The 20,000-nt window shown below is 45.0% G+C and overlaps 2 protein-coding genes across 4 annotated transcripts in view; one reads left to right on the top strand and one right to left on the bottom strand.

Moving 5' to 3' along the window:
• The window catches only part of LOC112259691 (gastrula zinc finger protein XlCGF57.1), a 1,127,091-nt gene that overhangs the window by 854,373 nt on the left and 252,718 nt on the right, over positions 1 to 20,000 (top strand). The gene's annotated exons all lie outside the window — the stretch shown is intronic.
• The window catches only part of si:dkey-9k7.3 (circularly permutated Ras protein 1), a 41,609-nt gene that overhangs the window by 2,047 nt on the left and 19,562 nt on the right, over positions 1 to 20,000 (bottom strand). For all 3 annotated transcript variants that reach the window (XM_042329400.1, XM_042329401.1, XM_042329399.1), the window contains 8 exons: positions 15,647 to 15,736; positions 8,597 to 8,748; positions 7,353 to 7,434; positions 7,055 to 7,182; positions 5,710 to 5,794; positions 2,877 to 2,983; positions 2,632 to 2,744; positions 41 to 152 (listed from right to left, as the gene is read on the bottom strand). In XM_042329400.1, coding sequence (XP_042185334.1) covers positions 41 to 152; positions 2,632 to 2,744; positions 2,877 to 2,983; positions 5,710 to 5,794; positions 7,055 to 7,182; positions 7,353 to 7,434; positions 8,597 to 8,748; positions 15,647 to 15,736 — 869 coding nt within the window. The remainder of the gene's footprint in view (positions 1 to 40; positions 153 to 2,631; positions 2,745 to 2,876; positions 2,984 to 5,709; positions 5,795 to 7,054; positions 7,183 to 7,352; positions 7,435 to 8,596; positions 8,749 to 15,646; positions 15,737 to 20,000) is intronic.

Raw genomic sequence — 20,000 nt, forward strand, 5'->3', positions numbered from 1 at the left:
TCTGTCTGTCTGTCTGTCTGTCTGTGCGTGCGTGCGTTACCTGCTGGTTGTAACCCGTCTCTGTTCAGTAATGATGCGTGTGACGTTCTGTTGATCTCTGGTGGTGAAGGACAGCTGTAACTGGAACGGTAGTCTGGCTCTACGCATGAAACCTGTACAAACACACACACACACAGACACACACACAGACACGCACACACAGACACGCACACACAGACACACAGACACGCACGCACACACACACAGACACACACACACACACACACACACACACACACAGACACGCACACACAGACAAGCACACACACACAGACACACACACACAGACACAGACACGCACACACAGACACGCACGCAGACACGCACGCACACACAGACACGCACGCACGCACACACACACACACACACACACACAGGGAGTCACTATGGGGAACTGTGTGTGTGTGTTTGAGAGTGTGTGCGATTGTGCATGTCAACTCACATTTTATTGGTCACATACACATGGTTAGCAGATGTTAATGTGAGTGTAGTGAAATGCTTGTGCTTCTAGTTCTGAACATGCAGTAATATTTAACAAGTGATCTAACAATTCCACAACAACAACCTAATACACAAATCTAAATGGGTGAATGAGAATATGTACATAAAAATATATGGATGGGCGATGGCCGAGCGACAATAGATGGTATAAAATACAGTATATACATGTGGTATGAGTAATGTAAGATATGTAAATATTATTAAAGTGGCATTATTTAAAGTGACATTGTTTAAAGTGAGTAGTGATCCATTTATTAAAGTGGCCAGTGATTGGGTCTCCATGTAAGTCTTTACTGAAGACTCATCTCTTCAGTAGGTCATATGATTGAGTGTAGTCTGGCCCAGGAGTGTGAAGGTGAACGGAAAGGCTCTGGAGCAACGAACCGCCCTTGCTGTCTCTGGCTGGCCGGTTCCCCTCTTTCCACTGGGATTCTCTGCCTCTAACCCTATTACAGGGGCTGAGTCACTGGCTTACTGGTGCTCTGTCATCCCGTCCCTAGGAGGGGTGTGTCACTTGAGTGGGTTGAGTCTCTGACGTGGTCTTCCAGTCTGGGTTGGCACCCCCCTTGGGTTGTGCCGTGGCAGAGATCTTTGTGAGCTATACTCGGCCTTGTCTCAGGATGGTAAGTTGGTGGTTGAAGATATCCCTCTAGTGGTGTGGGGGCTGTGTTTTGGCAAAGTGGGTGGGGTTATATCCTCCCTGTTTGGCCCTGTGCCGGGGTATCATCGGATGGGGCCACAGTGTCTCCTGACCCCTCCTGTCTCAGCCTCCAGTATTTATGTTGCAGTAGTTTATGTGTCGGGGGGCTAGTGTCAGTTTGTTATATCTGGAGTACTTCTCCTGTCTTATCCGGAGTCCTGTGTGAATTTAAGTATGCTCTCTCTAATTCTCTCTTTCTCTCTTTATTTCTCTCTCTCAGAGGACCTGAGCCCTAGGACCATGCCTCAGGACTACCTGGCATGGTGACTCCTTGCTGTCCCCAGTCCACCTGGCCGTGCTGCTGCTCCAGTTTCAACTGTTCTGCCTGTGATTATTATTATTTGACCATGCTGGTCATTTATGAACATTTGAACATCTTAGCCATGTTCTGTTATAATCTCTACCCGGCACAGCCAGAAGAGGACTGGCCACCCCACATAGCCTGGTTCCTCTCTAGGTTTCTTCCTAGGTTTTGGCCTTTCAGGGAGTTTTTCCTAGCCACCGTGCTTCTACACCTGCAGTGCTTGCTGTTTGGGGTTTTAGGCTGGGTTTCTGTACAACACTTTGAGATGTCAGCTGATGTAAGAAGGGCTATATAAATACATTTGATTTGATTTGATGTAGGCAGCAGCCTCTCTGAGTTAGTTATTGCTGTTTAGCAGTCTGAAGACCTTGAGATAGAAGCTGTTTTTCAGTCTCTCGGTCCCTGCTTTGATGCACCTGTACTGACCTCGCCTTCTGGATGACAGCGGGGTGAACAGGCAGTGGCTCGGGTGGTTGTTGTCCTTGATGATCTTTTTGGCCTTCCTGTGACATCGGGTGCTGTAGGTGTCATGGAGGGCAGGTAGTTTGCCCCCAGTGATACGTTGTGCAGACCGCACCACCGCACCACCCTCTGGAAAGTCTTGCGGTTGACAGGGTGCAGTTTCCGTGCAGTTTCCGACAGGATGCTCTCGATTGTGCATCTGTAAAAAGTTTGTCAGGGTATTGGGTGACAAGCCACATTTCTTCAGCCTCCTGAGGTTGAGGAGGCGCTACTGGGCCTTCTTCACCACGCTGTCTGTGTGGGTGGATCATTTCAGTTTTTCTGTGATGTGTACGCCAAGAAACTTAAAACTTTCCACCTTCTCCACTACTGTCCCGTCGATGTGGATGAAGGGGGGGGGGGGTCCTCCCTCTGCTGTTTCCTGAAGTCCACGATCATCTTCTTTGTTTTGTTGACGTTGAGTGTGAGGTTATTTTCCTGACACCACACTCCAAGGGCCCTCACCTCTTCCCTGTAGGCCGTCTCGTTTTTGTTGGTAATCAAGCCCACTACTGTTGTGTGCATGTTTGTGCATGTATCTATGCATGTGTGTGTGTGTGTGTGTGTGTGTGTGTGTATCACTCACTCTCTACGCTGTCAGGCTTGCAGGCGAACTGAAAGGTGATTTCTACTGCTTCTGTTACGTTCCCTATCTCCCTTACTAGACGGTGGCTACACTCCTCCTCGTAGGGGAAATACCTGGTGGACAGACAGAGAGACGTCACATGTTTTCATGACTGACTGTAGAGACTTGAATAAAAAACAAAACAGATATTGAAATCAAAGATGTGTGTGTGTGTCACACTTAACCCAAAATGGAGTCATACTCACACGCCATCAGCTGCTAGTAGCGTTGCCATGACACCCGTTGCTAGTATGTTGTCGGCCAGAGCTGACTGGATCTCTGTTGCTACGGTTCCGATGCTTACTATATTCACCTGAACAGTTGACAGAGGATGTGAGTTTACATACTGTTTTACCCACTTCATATGTATATACTGTATTCTAGTCCAGGCTCATCCTTCATAACTACTGCTGTACACACCTTTTATATTCATATACAGTCCATAATATCTATAAACACCAAAATGATTTAATCAATTTTAGAATATGGCTGCAATGTAACAAACTATGGAAAAAGTCAAGGGGTCTGAATACTTTCCAAATGCACTGTATAACTAATTAACTAACTAACTAACTAACTAACTTATACTAACTATACAACTAAGGTGGCAAAACAGGCTGCCGAAGTATGATTCCCAAACAGAGACAACGATAGACAGCTGTCCCTGATTGAGAACCATACCCGGCCAAAACATAGAAACAGAAAAACATAGAAATAAAGAAACTAGAATGCCCATCCTAGTCACACCCTGGCCTAACCAAAATAGAGAATAAAAGCCTCTCTATGGCCAGGGCGTGACACATACAGTGAAGGAAAAAGTATTTGATCCCCTGCTGATTTTGTACGTTTGCCCACTGACAAAGAAATGATCAGTCTGTAATTTTAATGGTAGGTTAATTTGTACAGTGAGAGACAGAATAACAAAAACGCATGTCAAAAATGTTATAAATTGATTTGCATTTTAATGAGGGAAATACGTATTTGACCCCCTCTCAATCAGAAAGGTTTCTGGCTCCCAGGTGTCTTTTATACAGGTAACGAGCTGAGATTAGGAGCACACTCTTAAAGGGAGTGCTCCTAATCTCAGTTTGTTACCTGTATAAAAGACACCTGTCCACAGAAGTAATCAATCAATCAGATTCCAAACTCTCCACCATGGCCAAGACCAAGAAAACAATTGGTAACACACTACGTCTTGAAGGACTGAAATACTGCAGCGCCCGCAAGGTCCCCCTGCTCAAGAAAGCACATATACATGCCCGTCTGAAGTTTGCCAATGAACATCTGAATGATTCAGAGGACAACTGGGTGAAAGTGTTGTCATCAGATGAGACCAAAATGGAGCTCTTTGGCATCAACTCAACTCGCCGTGTTTGGAGGAGGAGGAATGCTGCCTATGACCCCAAGAACACCATCCCCACCGTCAAACATGGAGGTGGAAACATTATGCTTTGGGGGTGTTTTCCTGCTAAGGGGACAGGACAACTTCACCGCATCAAAGGGACGATGAACGGGGCCATGTACCGTCAAATCTTGGGTGAGAACCTCCTTCCCTCAGCCAGGGCATTGAAAATGGGTCATGGATGGGTATTCCAGCATGACAATGACTCAAAACACACGGCCAAGGCAACAAAGGAGTGGCTCAAGAAGAAGCACATTAAGGCCCTGGAGTGGCCTAGCCAGTCTCCAGACCATAATCCCATAGAAAATCTGTGGAGGGAGCTGAAGGTTTGAGTTGCCAAACGTCAGCCTCGAAAACTTAATGACTTGGAGAAGATCTGCAAAGAGGAGTGGGACAAAATCCCTGCTGACATGTGTGCAAACCTGGTGGCCAACGACAAGAAATGTCTGACCTTTTTTGCCAGCAAGGGTTTTGCCACCAAGTACTAAGTTATGTTTTGCAGAGGGGTCAAATACTTATTTCCCTCATTAAAATGCAAATAAATTTATAACATTTTTGACAAGCGTTTTTCTGTATTTTTTTGTTATTCTGTCTTTCGCTGTTCAAATAAACCTTCCATTAAAATTATAGGCTGATAATTTCTTTGCCAGTGGGCAAATGTACAAAATCAGCAGGGGATCAAATACTTTTTTCCCTCAATGTATACATCCAGTGCCTTGCGAAAGTATTCGGCCCCCTTGAACTTTGCGACCTTTTGCCACATTTCAGGCTTCAAACATAAAGATATAAAACTGTATTTTTTTGTGAAGAATCAACAACAAGTGGGACACAATCATGAGGTGGAACGACATTTATTGGATATTTCAAACTTTTTTAACAAATCAAAAACTGAAAAATTGGGCCTGAAATGTGGCAAAAGGTCGCAAAGTTCAAGGGGGCCGAATACTTTCGCAAGGCACTGTATATATTCTGGACTGACATGGAGGAGGAAGAGGGGGAGTAGGAGGAGAAGGAAAGAGTGAGAGGTAGAGAAATGTTTACCATGGCAATAAAGGCCCTTGAATTGAATTGAATTGAAAGTGTGGGAAAGGACTGGTGAGAAGAGGAGGTGTGGAAGAGAGATGCAGAAGAGAGCAGAGGGAGCATAGGGAAAGGAGAGAAAGAGAAAGAGAGAGAGAGTCAAATGAACTTTCACATACTAAACCAATCATCCAATGAGGACTAGAGACAGAGAAGACCGAGGTGTTCTAGAACACTGTTGAAGTAACAAACAAACAAGGAAGGAAGCACATCTCTCATCACCTCAATGGCTAAACTCACACACTCACACTCACGCATTCCTGGCATGTACTGCCACAGAGGCTGCCAAAACTCTACCTTCATGTTTCTGTTTTTTATTCCTTAGGCTGATGCTATCCGAGACATTTACACAGGTGTGTGTGTGTGTGTGTGTGTGTGTGTGTGTGTGTGTGTGTGTGTGTGTGTGTGTGTGTGTGTGTGTGTGTGTGTGTGTGTGTGTGTGTGTGTGTGTGTGTGTGTGTGTGTGTGTGTGTGTGCGTGTGTGTGTGCGTGTGTGTGTGTGTGTGTGTGCGTCCACGACTGGGCAGATCTGTTGTGTGTGAATGAATGAGTCTCACCCTGCCTCCAGTCTGGTCTGCCAGTAGTCCCACCTCAGCCAACCTGCAGTCTGTTCCCTCAAATGTCATCACCGACACTATCACACTGCAGAAACAGGTAATACAATCAGTCAGTCAATCAGGCAGTCAGTCAGTAAATTAGTCAGTCAGTCAGTAAATTAGTCAGTCAGTCAGGCAGTAAATTAGTCAGTCAGTCAGTAAATTAGTCAGTCAGTAAATCAGGCAGTCAGTCAGTCAATCAGGCAGTCAGCCAGTTATTCAATCAGTCAGTAAATTAGTCAGTCAGTAAATTAGTCAGTCAGTCAGTAAATTAGTCAGTCAGTCAGTAAATTAGTCAGTCAGTCAATCAGGCAGTCAGTCAGTTATTCAATCAGTCAGTAAATTAGTCAATCAGGCAGGCAGTCAGTCAGTCAGTCAATCAGTCAGTCAATCAGTAAATTAGTCAGTCTGTCAGTAAATTAGTCAGTCAGTCAATCAGGCAGTCAGTCAGTCAGTCAATCAGTTAGTAAATTAGTCAATCAGGCAGTCAGTCAGTCAATCAGTCAGTCAGTCAATCAGGCAGGCAGTCAGTCAGTCAGGCAGGCAGTCAGTCAGGCAGTCAATCAGTCAGTCAGGCAGGCAGTCAGTCAATCAGTCAATCAGTCAGTCAGCCAATCAGTCAGTCAGTCAGCCAATCAGTCAGTCAGTCAGCCAGTCAGGCAGTCAGTCAGTCAGTTAATCAGTCAGGCAGTCAGTCAGTCAGTCAATCAGGCAGTCAGTCAGTCCATCAGCCAATCAGTCAGTCAATCAATCAGTCAGCCAGTCAGTCAGCCAATCAGTCAGCCAATCAGTCAGCCAATCAGTCAGCCAATCAGTCAGTCAGTCAATCAATCAGTCAGTCAGCCAGTCAATCAGTCAGCCAATCAGTCAGTCAGTCAATCAATCAGTCAATAAATCAGTCAGTCAATCAATCAGTCAATCAATCAGTCAGCCAGTCAGTCAGTCAATCAGTCAGTCAGTCAGCCAATCAGTCAGTCAGTCAGTCAATCAGTCAGTCAATCAGTCAGTCAGCCAATCAGTCAGTCAGTCAGTCCTGTAATTCTAAACATTTATTCCATGGCTTATGATGTGTTCATATGCTATCTGGGGGGGTCCCCAAAACTTGTGCCCCCCCTCGCTAGACCAGTGGGTAAACAGTCCTCTGCTGTCCACCCAGGTTTTGGTGCTTTATGGGTTATGATATTTGGGAGTTTTGTGATAAGCTTTTGGGCGTAGATGTTTGGGGGTGCATTGTATTTTATTTAGGGGTACATGGGTTTCGGTGGTATATAGAGGGTACGTGGAGGTATTTCGGGGGTACACTAACCCACTGTTAGCTGCCTCGTGGGCTAGCTGTCTGTAGAAGTAAGGTGACTGGGGGGAGGAGAAAGGGGCGGGACTCTCCTCCATTAGACCCAATCCGATGTTAGCTCGCCCGTCTGTACACAGGATCACCTAGAGGTCAACCAATCACAGAACACAGAAAGATTATAAATGGTCGCAACAATAACATAGGAGTTGTCAAACAGACAGAAATGGGACATGCTGTCAGAATGTCAACCAGGCATCGGATTGGCTGTGAGACAGGAAGTGAACTGGTATTGAATGGAATGCTCAGCTCTGACCTTTGACCCCACGTATCGAGACGCCATAGCAACGGAGACCAAGGCAGCAGGACCCAGCGCTGTAGCTCCATGCTCCCTCAGCCTGGATAGGGAGATACAGTTTTAATAAGACAGGCAGACAGTCAGCTAGCCAGTCAAACAGTCAACCAGACAGTCAGCTAGCCAGTCAAACAGTCAACCAGACAGTCAGCTAGCCAGTCAAACAGTCAACCAGACAGTCAGCTAGCCAGTCAAATAGTCAACCAGACAGTCAGCTAGCCAGTCAAACAGTCAACCAGCCAGTCAGCTAGCCAGTCAAACAGTCAACCAGCCAGTCAACCAGTCAACCAGACAGTCAGCTAGCCAGTCAAACAGTCAACCAGACAGTCATACAGCCAGTCAAACAGTCAACCAGACTGTCAGCTAGCCAGTCAAACAGTCAACCAGCCAGTCAGCTAGCCAGTCAAGCAGTCAACCAGCCAGTCAGCTAGCCAGTCAAACAGTCAACCATACAGTCATACAGCCAGTCAAACAGTCAACCAGACAGTCAGCTAGCCAGTCAAACAGTCAACCAGACAGTCAAACAGTCAATCAGCCAGTCAAACAGTCAACCAGACAGTCAGCTAGCCAGACAAACAGTCAACTAGACAGTCATACAGCCAGTCAGAGAGTCAACCAGACAGTCAGCTAGCCAGTCAAACAGTCAGCCAGACAGTCAGCTAGCCAGTCAAACAGTCAACCAGACAGTCAGCTAGCCAGACAAACGGTCAACCAGACAGTCATACAGCCAGTCAAACAGTCAACCAGACAGTCATACAGCCAGACAAACAGTCAACCAGACAGTCATACAGCCAGTCAAACAGTCAACCAGACAGTCATACAGCCAGTCAGACAGTCAACCAGACAGTCAGCTAGCCAGTCAGAGACAGACAGACAGCCAGACATACAGCCAGACAAAGACAGACAACCAGACAGTCAGACAGTCAACTAGCCAGACAGCCATACAGTCAACCAGATAGACAGGCAGACAGTCAGTCAGTCACAGTCAGACAGCCAGACAGAGACAGCCAGCAAGTCAGACAGTCAACCAGTCAGGCAGAGAGCCAGACAAGCACACAGCCAGCCAGCCAAGCACACAGCCAGCCAGACAGTCAGACAGTCAATCAGACAGACAGTCAATCAGACAGACAGACAGACAACCAGTCAGGCAGCCAGCCAGAAAAATAGACAGACAGTCAGACAGTCAACCAGACAGACAGACTCACTCTTTGACTCTCAGTGAGAGGTGTTGGTAGCTCTCAGCTATACAGTGTGGAGTGTTGTACTGTTTACCCTGTTGTCTCAGGTAGTCAGAATCAACTAGAGCCCAGTCCCTCAGAGAGACTGGTACACCTGAACCATCACCATACACTACTACCTACAGAGGGAGAGAGGGAGGGGATGAGGAGGGAGTGTTATTGATAGCCCAGTCCCTCAGAGAGACTGGTACACCTGAACCATCACCATATAGAGAGAGCAAGAGAGAAATAATTATCATACCAATAAAGAAAATATGCCACAGGTGTACAGGTAGGCAGGTAGACAGGTAGGCAGGTAGACAGGTAGGCAGGTAGACAGGTAGGCAGGTAGACAGGTAGACAGGTAGGCAGGTAGACAGGTAGGCAGGTAGGCAGGTGGACAGGTAGGCAGGTAGGCAGGTAGGCAGGTAGACAGGTAGGCAGGTAGGCAGGTAGACAGGTAGGTAGGTAGACAGGTTAGTAGCAGGTAGATAGGTAGGCAGGTAGGCAGGTAGGCAGGTTAGTAGGTAGATAGGTAGACAGGTAGACCAGTAGGCAGGTAGACAGGTAGGCAGGTAGGCAGGTTAGTAGGTAGATAGGTAGGCAGGTAGACAGGTAGGCAGGTTAGTAGGTAGATAGGCAGGTAGGCAGGTAGGCAGGTTAGTAGGTAGATAGGTAGACAGGTAGACAGGTGGACAGGTAGGCAGGTAGACCGGTAGAAAGGTAGGCAGGTAGACAGGTTAGTAGGTAGATAGGTAGACAGGTAGACAGGTAGACAGGTAGGCAGGTAGACAGGTAGACAGGTAGACCGGTAGGCAGGTAAGCAGGTAGACAGGTAGACTGGTAGGCAGGTAGGCAGGTAAGCAGGTAGACAGGTAGACTGGTAGGCAGGTAGACAGGTAGATAGGTAGACAGGTAGGCAGGTAGACCGGTAGACAGGTAGGTAGGTAGGTAGACAGGTAGAAAGGTACGCAGGTGGACAGGTAGACAGGTAGGCAGGTAGACAGGCAGGCATGTAGACAGGTAGGCAGGTAGACAGGTAGGCAGGTTAGTAGGTAGACAGGTAGAAAGGTTGGCAGGTAGACAGGTTAGTAGGTAGACAGGTAGAACGGAAGGCAGGTAGACAGGTAGGCAGGTTAGTAGATAGAAAGGTAGACAGGTAGGCAGGTAGACAGGTAGACAGGTAGGCAGGTAGGCAGGTAGACAGGTAGACAGGTAGGCAGGTTAGTAGGTAGAGAGGTAGGCAGGTAGACAGGTTAGTAGGTAGACAGGTAGGCAGGAGACAGGCAGACAGGTTAGTAGGTAGACAGGTTAGTAGGTAGACAGGTAGACAGGTAGGTAGACAGGTTAGCAGGTAGACAGGTAGACAGGTAGACAGGTTAGTAGGTAGACAGGTTAGTAGGTAGACAGGTAGAGACAGGTAGACAGGTTAGTAGGTAGACAGGTAGGACAGGTTAGACAGGTAGGCAGGGGCAGGTAGACAGGTAGGTAGACAGGTAGGCAGGTAGACAGACAGGTTAGTAGGTAGACAGGTAGAAAGGAAGGCAGGGTAGGTAGACAGGTAGGTAGGAGGTTAGTAGATAGAAAGGTAGACAGGTAGGCAGGTAGACAGGTAGGCAGGTAGACAGGTAGACAGGTAGGCAGGTTAGTAGGTAGACAGGTAGGCAGGTAGACAGGTTAGTAGGTAGACAGGTAGGCAGATAGGCAGGTTAGTAGGTAGACAGGTAGGCAGGTAGACAGGTTAGTAGGTAGACAGGTAGACAGGTAGGCAGGTTAGTAGGTAGATAGGTAGACAGGCAGAAGGTAGGCAGGTAGGCAGGCAGACAGGTAGGCAGGTAGACAGGTAGGCAGGTAGGCCGGTAGAAAGGTAGGCAGGTAGACAGGTTAGTAGGTAGACAGGTAGAAAGGAAGGCAGGTAGACAGGTAGGCAGGTTAGTAGGTAGACAGGTAGAAAGGTGGGCAGGTAGACAGGTAGGCAGGTTAGTAGATAGAAAGGTAGACAGGTAGGCAGGTAGACAGGTAGACAGGTAGGCAGGTAGGCAGGTAGGCAGGTAGACAGGTAGGCAGGTTAGTAGGTAGACAGGTAGGCAGGTAGACAGGTTAGTAGGTAGACAGGTAGGCAGATAGGCAGGTTAGTAGGTAGACAGGTTAGTAGGTAGACAGGTAGACAGGTTAGTAGGTAGGCAGGTAGACAGGTTAGTAGGTAGACAGGTAGACAGGTAGACAGGTTAGTAGGTAGACAGGTTACTAGGTAGACAGGTAGACAGGTTAGTAGGTAGACAGGTAGACGGGTTAGTAGGTAGACAGGTAGGCAGGTTAGTAGGTAGACAGGTAGAAGGGTAGGCAGGTCGACAGGTTAGTAGGTAGACAGGTAGAAAGGAAGGCAGGTAGACAGGTAGGCAGGTTAGTAGGTAGACAGGTAGAAAGGTAGGCCTTTAGACAGGTAGAAAGGTTAGTAGATAGAAAGGTAGACAGGTAGGCAGGTAGACAGGTAGGCAGGTAGGCAGGTAGACAGGTAGGCAGGTAGGCAGGTAGACAGGTAGACAGGTAGGCAGGTAGACAGGTAGGCAGGTAGGCAGGTGGACAGGTAGACAGGTAGGCAGGTAGACAGGCAGGCATGGAGACAGGTAGGCAGGTTAGTAGGTAGACAGGTAGAAAGGTATGCAGGTAGACAGGTAGACAGGTTAGTAGGTAGACAGGTAGAAAGGTAGGCAGGTAGACAGGTTAGTAGGTAGACAGGTAGATAGGTTAGTAGGTAGACAGGTTAGTAGGTAGACAGGTAGACAGGTTAGTAGGTAGACAGGTAGACAGGTTAGTAGGCAGACAGGTAGGCAGGTTAGTAGGTAGACCGGTAGAAAGGTAGGCAGGTAGACAGGTAGGCAGGTTAGTAGATAGAAAGGTAGACAGGTAGGCAGGTAGACAGGTAGACAGGTTAGTAGGTAGACAGGTAGACAGGTTAGTAGGTAGACAGGTAGACAGGTTAGTAGGTAGACAGGTAGACGGGTTAGTAGGTACACAGGTAGGCAGGTTAGTAGGTAGACAGGTAGAAAGGTAGGCAGGTAGACAGGTTAGTAGGTAGACAGGTAGAAAGGAAGGCAGGTAGACAGGTAGGCAGGTTAGTAGGTAGACAGGTAGAAAGGTAGGCAGGTAGACAGGTAGGCAGGTTAGTAGATAGAAAGGTAGACAGGTAGGCAGGTAGACAGGTAGACAGGTTAGTAGGTAGACAGGTAGACAGGTAGACAGGTTAGTAGGTAGACAGGTAGACAGGTTAGTAGGTAGACAGGTAGACAGGTAGACGGGTTAGTAGGTAGACAGGTAGGCAGGTTAGTAGGTAGACAGGTAGAAAGGTAGGCAGGTAGACAGGTAGGCAGGTTAGTAGATAGAAAGGTAGACAGGTAGGCAGGTAGACAGGTAGACAGGTTAGTAGGTAGACAGGTAGACAGGTTAGTAGGTAGACAGGTAGACAGGTAGACGGGTTAGTAGGTAGACAGGTAGGCAGGTTACTAGGTAGACAGGTAGAAAGGTAGGCAGGTAGACAGGTAGAAAGGTTAGTAGATAGAAAGGTAGACAGGTAGGCAGGTAGACAGGTAGGCAGGTTAGTATGTAGACAGGTAGAAAGGTAGGCAGGTAGACAGGTAGGCAGGTTAGTAGATAGAAAGGTAGACAGGTAGGCAGGTAGACCACAGATTGTTACCTTGTCAGCTCGGGGATAATTAATTGTCTAAGCTAAACTTCCCCAAATGTACATTTAATTACATTTGCCAAAATTATTAAATTGCTCCAATTTCTCCAATTTTTCCAGAAATAAATGAAATCATTCAAAATACTACACTAGAGAGCATGACTTAGCCACAGAGGATCATAAGCTTCTATTTAAAAATTGCTTTGGATCCTTTTATTAAATCACAAGTGTTTAGGACAATATCATTTCCTCCTCCAGGTTAGATCTAAGTCATATTGTAGACTACAATACGCTGCCTTGCAAAAGTATTCCAGAACCCTTGTATTTTTTTTTTTTTTTCAAATGTTATTGTGTTACAATGCGGTATTAAAATAGATTTAATTCTCAAAGTGGAAGAAAAATTATATACATATATATTTATTTTAAGAATACAAAAATTCATTGCTAAAATATAGTCATTGCATAAGTATTCAGACCCTTAGTTTAGGCAAGCCTAAATTAGTTCAGGAGTAGAATTTGGCTTAAGAAATCCCATAATAAGTGACATGGACTCACTGTGTGAAATGATAGGGGCAGACATTATTATTTTTAATGACTACCACTTCCTCTGTCCCCCATACATACAACATCTGGAAGGCCCCTCAGTCAACAGTATTGAATGTCAAACACAGATTCAACGACAACGACCAGGGAGCTTTCGAAAGCCTCATAAAGAAGGGCAATGATTGGTCGACGGGTAACAATAACAAATCAGACATTTAATATCTATTTAAGCCTGGTCAAGATCGTAATTATGCTGTGGATTATGCATTAAACCACCCAGACACATCGAAGATACAGTTTTCCTCTGAACTGAGCTGCAGGACAGGAAGGAAACTGCTCAGGTGCTTGAAGAATTTTGAAAAGAATAATGGGGAAATATTTCACAATCGAGGTGTACAAAGTTCTTAGAGAATTACCCAGAAAGCCTCACAGCTGTAATCTTTGCCAATGCTGCTTCTAACATGTATTGACTCAGGAAGCTGAATACTTATGCAACTACTATATTTTAGTTATTGCGTTTTTATTCATCAAAAACAATATATATAATAGTATTTGACATTACATGGTTATTTTGGGCCCCATCAAAATTGTATTACACAAAATGACAATTAAACAAATGTTTATCCCACTTTGTAACACAACAATATGTGAAGAAATCCAAGGGGTCTGAATACGAGGCTCTGTAAGTGTCCCCCCTTTTCGTAGCCCGACATTAGATGAATGTATTCAAGATGAGGCCGTTTTTATTTGCTCTCAGTTTGTTTTTATAACCATTAAAGATTCTGCTAATTATGTCGCCAGTCATGTAAAGTGGTGTTGAATTGCAATTAAATAATTTACCATAAAAGAAAAATAAATTGGGTGGGGAAAAAAATAGCTTCTCGAAAACTTGAAACTCACGCACCTTTATATACATTAAAAGGAAAGAGCCACCATTAAACACTATCGATCAAACACACATCCCTGCACGCGTGCACACAACACACACGTACGCACGCAACACAACACACACGTACGCACGCAACACAACACACACGTACGCACGCAACACAACACACACGTACGCATGCAACACAACACACACGTACGCACGCAACACAACACACACGTACGCACGCAACACAACACACACGTACGCACGCAACACAACACACACGTACGCACGCAACACAACACACACGTACGCACGCAACACAACACACACGTACGCACGCAACACAACACACACGTACGCACGCAACACAACACACACAACACAACACACACGTACGCACGCAACACAACACACACGTACGCACGCAACACAACACACACGTACGCACGCAACACAACACACACGTACGCACGCAACACAACACACACGTACGCACGCAACACAAGCACACACTATCTATCATTCGCAACACAATCACTTAAAATTCAACAGCACGGAAGTTTCTCAACATTGTTCTGTCCACGGTTGATTCATGCACAAAGGACTCGAACTGAAAATACACACACGTTCACGCACGCAACACAACACACACGTAGTTTTCCCAGTCACGCAACACAACACCCCGCCACTGTGCTACTGGGTCCTGGACTTCCGCAACACGCCCCCAGGTGGTGAAGGCACGCAACACAACACACACGTGACCCTCAACACAGAGGCCCCACACACGTGACGCATGCACACAACTCAATCACACGTCACACAACACACACGGTACAGGCCTGATTTAACATTCTAAATAATGGTTTGCAAAAATGCACTCACCATTTATCTATCATTCATTAGTTCTTGATACAATCATCTTAAAAATCAACAGACGGGAAGTTTCTCAACATTGTTCTGTCCACGGTTGATTCATGCTATCAAAGGACTCGAACTGAAAATACACCGCTACGGTTCACTAAATCTGTGTCATGCACAACCGGGTGCCAGTAGTTTTCCCAGTCTGAGGCAATGTGACACTATAGTACTTTGAACCCCGCCCTGTGCTACTGGGTCCTGGACTTCGTGACGGGCCGCCCCCAGGTGGTGAAGGTAGGCAACAACACCTCCACTACGCTGACCCTCAACACAGAGGCCCCACAAGGATTCACTCGTGACTGTGTGGCCACGCACCCCTCCAACTCAATCATCAAGTCTGCAGACGACACAGCGGTGGTAGGCCTGATTTAAACATTCTAAATAATGGTTTCAAAAATGTATCATTTATTTATTTTTTTCTCTTTTTATTTAACCAGGTTGGCCAGTTGAGAACACCTTTATTTAACCAGGTAGGCCAGTTGAGAACACCTTTATTTAACCAGGTAGGCTAGTTGAGAACACCTTTATTTAACCAGGTAGGCTAGTAGAGAACACCTTTATTTAACCAGGTAGGCTAGTTGAGAACACCTTTATTTAACCAGGTAGGCCAGTTGAGAACACCTTTATTTAACCAGGTAGGCTAGTTGAGAACACCTTTATTTAACCAGGTAGGCCAGTTGAGAACACCTTTATTTAACCAGGTAGGCCAGTTGAGAACACCTTTATTTAACCAGGTTGGCCAGTTGAGATCAAGTTCTCATTTACAACTGCAACCTGACCAAGATAAAGCAAAGCAGTGCGACAGAAACAACAACAACAGAGTTACACATGGAATAAACAAGCGTACAGTCAATAAAACAATAGGAGAATAACAAAGTCTATATACAGTGATATATATATATATATATATATATATATATATATATATATATATATATATATATATATATATACAGTCCTGTCACAACAGGACCTGTTTCCCTCCCTCCCTCTAAATTCTCTCCCAAAAATCAATCAGTACCTGGTCATTGAAGGTAACCATGGCGACTCTGCGGTGAGGTGAGGTCTGCAGCAGAGAGGACAGCGCCCTCTGGAGGGCATCCTGAATACTCTACAGAGAGAGAGAGAGAGAGAGAGAGAGAGAGAGAGAGCATTGGCATACACTACGTTGCCAAAAGTATGTGGACACCTGCTCGTCAAACATCGAATTCCAAAATCAGGGGCCTTAATATGGAGTTGGTCCCCCCTTTGCTGTTATAACAGCCTCCACTTTTCTGGGAAGGCTTTCCACTAGATGTTGGAACATTGCTGCGGGGACTTGCTTTCATTCAGCCAGAAGTGCATTAGTGAGGTCAGGTACTGATGTTGGGGCGATTAGGCCTGACTCGCAGTCGGCGTTCCAATTCATCCCGAAGGTGTTTGATGGGGTTGAGGTCAAGGCTCTATACTGGCCAGTCAAGCTCTTCCACACCGATCTTATTAACAAACCATTTCTGTATGGACCTCACATTGTGCACGAGGGGCATTTTCATGCTGAAACAGGAAGGGGCCTTCCCCGAATCCACTAATTTTAAGATGTGTCCACATACTTTTGTATACATTGCAAGTCAAAAGTTCTTGTAGAAACCCCTTGTAGAAAAAGTTCTAGAACACCTTGTAGAAAAAGTTCTAGAACACCTTGTAGAAAAAGTTCTAGAACCCCTACCCATTCAAGGGTTTTTCTTTATTTTGACTATACATTGTAGAATAATAGTGAAGAGATCAAAACTACGAAATAACACATATGGAATCATGTAGTAACCAAAAAAGTGTTAAACAAATCAGAAAATATTCTATGTTTGAGACTCGCATTCTCTCAACCAGCTTTATGAGGTAGTCACCTGGGATGCATTTAAATTAACAGTTGTGCCTTAGTAAAAGTTCATTTGTGGAATTTCTCTCCTTCTTAATGCGTTTGAGCATCAGTTGTGTTGTGACAAGGTAGGGGGGTTTACAGAAGATAGCCGCATTCCACATTTCTAGACTGCATTCCATCTGAAGTGATGGAACAAGATGGCCGCCCTGTTGCTAGCTCCCAGACAACTTTGCAGTCTTTTGTTTATTTTAGTGTTATTTTTTTACATAATTTGATCAGAAGGTTTCTAGTATTATTTCCTATGACCAACAGACATTTCTGGATATCAGATTGAAGATGAATCATTACAAATTCAACTTTCCGGAGCTGGATTCTTTGTCTGGATTACCCAAAGCCATTAATTCATCACAGGAGCCTTTTTTTCCAAAAAGACACTGCGGTAGAAGGAGAAGGGGAAGGCAAACTGGCGTTCTACCCTCCACTTCCAACTAGATTAGTCTCTAGACAAAAAACTTTGCGAGATTAGAGCGTAGATTTCCTACCAGAGCGATATGAGATTCACAACCTAATCTAGCCTAATGTAACCTAATCTGCTTTACAGAGACTCAGTTGACAGGGGAGGTACTTGATCAGGCTGTACAGCCTGTGGGGTTTTCCATACATTGCGTGGAGAGGGAAAAGACGGAGGATGTTTCATGAATAGCAACTCATGGTGTGATTGTAGGAATGTACAAACCCTTAAGAGTTTCAGTCCTCTTGACCTGAAATACCTCACGTTCAAATGACGACCCCATTATCGCCCGAGAGAATTCACTGCTGTGCTGCCTGCCCTCCAGGACATTAACCAAGAAGATCATAAGGACATAAATCATAAGTCTGGAGCCACGGACTCTTCACTCGGCTACTGACTGACAGACTAAGACAGTACAGGTGCATCACAGCTAAAACCGAGAGACTAAAAACACAGCTTCTATTACCATCAGTCTGTTGAACAGCTTCTATTACCATCAGACTGTTGAACAGCTTCTATTACCATCAGACTGTTGAACAGCTTCTATCACCATCAGACTGTTGAACAGCTTCTATCACCATCAGTCTGTTGAACAGCTTCTATTACCATCAGTCTGTTGGACAGCTTCTATCACCATCAGACTGTTGAACAGCTTCTATTACCATCAGTCTGTTGAACAGCTTCTATTACCATCAGACTGTTGAACAGCTTCTATTACCATCAGACTGTTGGACAGCTTCTATTACCATCAGTCTGTTGGACAGCTTCTATCACCATCAGTCTGTTGAACAGCTTCTATTACCATCAGTCTGTTGGACAGCTTCTATTACCATCAGTCTGTTGGACAGCTTCTATCACCATCAGACTGTTGAACAGCTTCTATTACCATCAGACTGTTGGACAGCTTCTATTACCATCAGTCTGTTGGACAGCTTCTATTACCATCAGACTGTTGAACAGCTTCTATTACCATCAGTCTGTTGGACAGCTTCTATCACCATCAGTCTGTTGGACAGCTTCTATTACCATCAGTCTGTTGGACAGCTTCTATTACCATCAGACTGTTGAACAGCTTCTATTACCATCAGTCTGTTGAACAGCTTCTATTACCATCAGTCTGTTGGACAGCTTCTATTACCATCAGTCTGTTGAACAGCTTCTATTACCATCAGTCTGTTGAACAGCTTCTATTACCATCAGTCTGTTGAACAGCTTCTATTACCATCAGTCTGTTGAACAGCTTCTATTACCATCAGTCTGTTGAACAGCTTCTATTACCATCAGTCTGTTGAACAGCTTCTATTACCATCAGACTGTTGAACAGCTTCTATTACCATCAGTCTGTTGAACAGCTTCTATTACCATCAGACTGTTGGACAGCTTCTATTACCATCAGTCTGTTGAACAGCTTCTATTACCATCAGTCTGTTGAACAGCTTCTATTACCATCAGTCTGTTGAACAGCTTCTATTACCATCAGTCTGTTGGACAGCTTCTATTACCATCAGTCTGTTGGACAGCTTCTATTACCATCAGACTGTTGAACAGCTTCTATTACCATCAGTCTGTTGGACAGCTTCTATTACCATCAGTCTGTTGGACAGCTTCTATTACCATCAGACTGTTGGACAGCTTCTATTACCATCAGACTGTTGAACAGCTTCTATTACCATCAGTCTGTTGCTTCTATCACCATCAGAACAGCTTCTATCACCATCAGACTGTTGAACAGCTTCTATTACCATCAGACTGTTGAACAGCTTCTATTACCATCAGACTGTTGAACAGCTTCTATTACCATCAGACTGTTGAACAGCTTCTATTACCATCAGACTGTTGAACAGCTTCTATTACCATCAGACTGTTGAACAGCTTCTATTACCATCAGTCTGTTGAACAGCTTCTATTACCATCAGTCTGTTGCTTCTATTACCATCAGTCAACTTCTATCACCATCAGACTGTTGAACAGCTTCTATTACCATCAGACTGTTGGACAGCTTCTATCACCATCAGTCTGTTGGACAGCTTCTATCACCATACCATCAGTCTGTTGAACAGCTTCTATTACCATCAGTCTGTTGGACAGCTTCTATCACCATCAGACTGTTGAACAGCTTCTATTACCATCAGTCTGTTGAACAGCTTCTATTACCATCAGACTGTTGAACAGCTTCTATTACCATCAGACTGTTGAACAGCTTCTATCACCATCAGACTGTTGAACAGCTTCTATTACCATCAGACTGTTGAACAGCTTCTATTACCATCAGACTGTTGAACAGCTTCTATCACCATCAGACTGTTGAACAGCTTCTATTACCAGACCATCAGACTGTTGAACAGCTTCTATTACCATCAGACTGTTGAACAGCTTCTATTACCATCAGTCTGTTGAACAGCTTCTATTACCATCAGACTGTTGAACAGCTTCTATTACCATCAGTCTGTTGAACAGCTTCTATTACATCAGACTGTTGGACAGCTTCTATTACCATCAGACTGTTGAACAGCTTCTATTACCATCAGACTGTTGAACAGCTTCTATCACCATCAGACTGTTGAACAGCTTCTATTACCATCAGACTGTTGGACAGCTTCTATTACCATCAGACTGTTGAACAGCTTCTATTACCATCAGACTGTTGAACAGCTTCTATCACCATCAGACTGTTGAACAGCTTCTATTACCATCAGACTGTTGAACAGCTTCTATTACCATCAGACTGTTGAACAGCCAATCACAAACCGTCTACTAGTTGCTACACATTCACTCACTCACACACACATACACAGCCAACACTGCTGTCCCATCTTAGAGTCATTGAACCTCTGGTCTCTTCCTGTTTCTCGCTGTGTATTTAAATAGTGTATTCTCGACACATAGCTCATTGTAATATTTCTTCCACTGTACAAGGTATTTTAGTTACACAGTTTATACACACTGGATATTTATTCATATACTGGATTCACAGCTCGGTCTAATATATCTCCTGCTGTAAATATCATT

Source organism: Oncorhynchus tshawytscha, linkage group LG10 (genome assembly GCF_018296145.1).
Source record: "Oncorhynchus tshawytscha isolate Ot180627B linkage group LG10, Otsh_v2.0, whole genome shotgun sequence".
In the NCBI taxonomy this organism is placed as follows: Eukaryota; Metazoa; Chordata; class Actinopteri; order Salmoniformes; family Salmonidae; genus Oncorhynchus; species Oncorhynchus tshawytscha.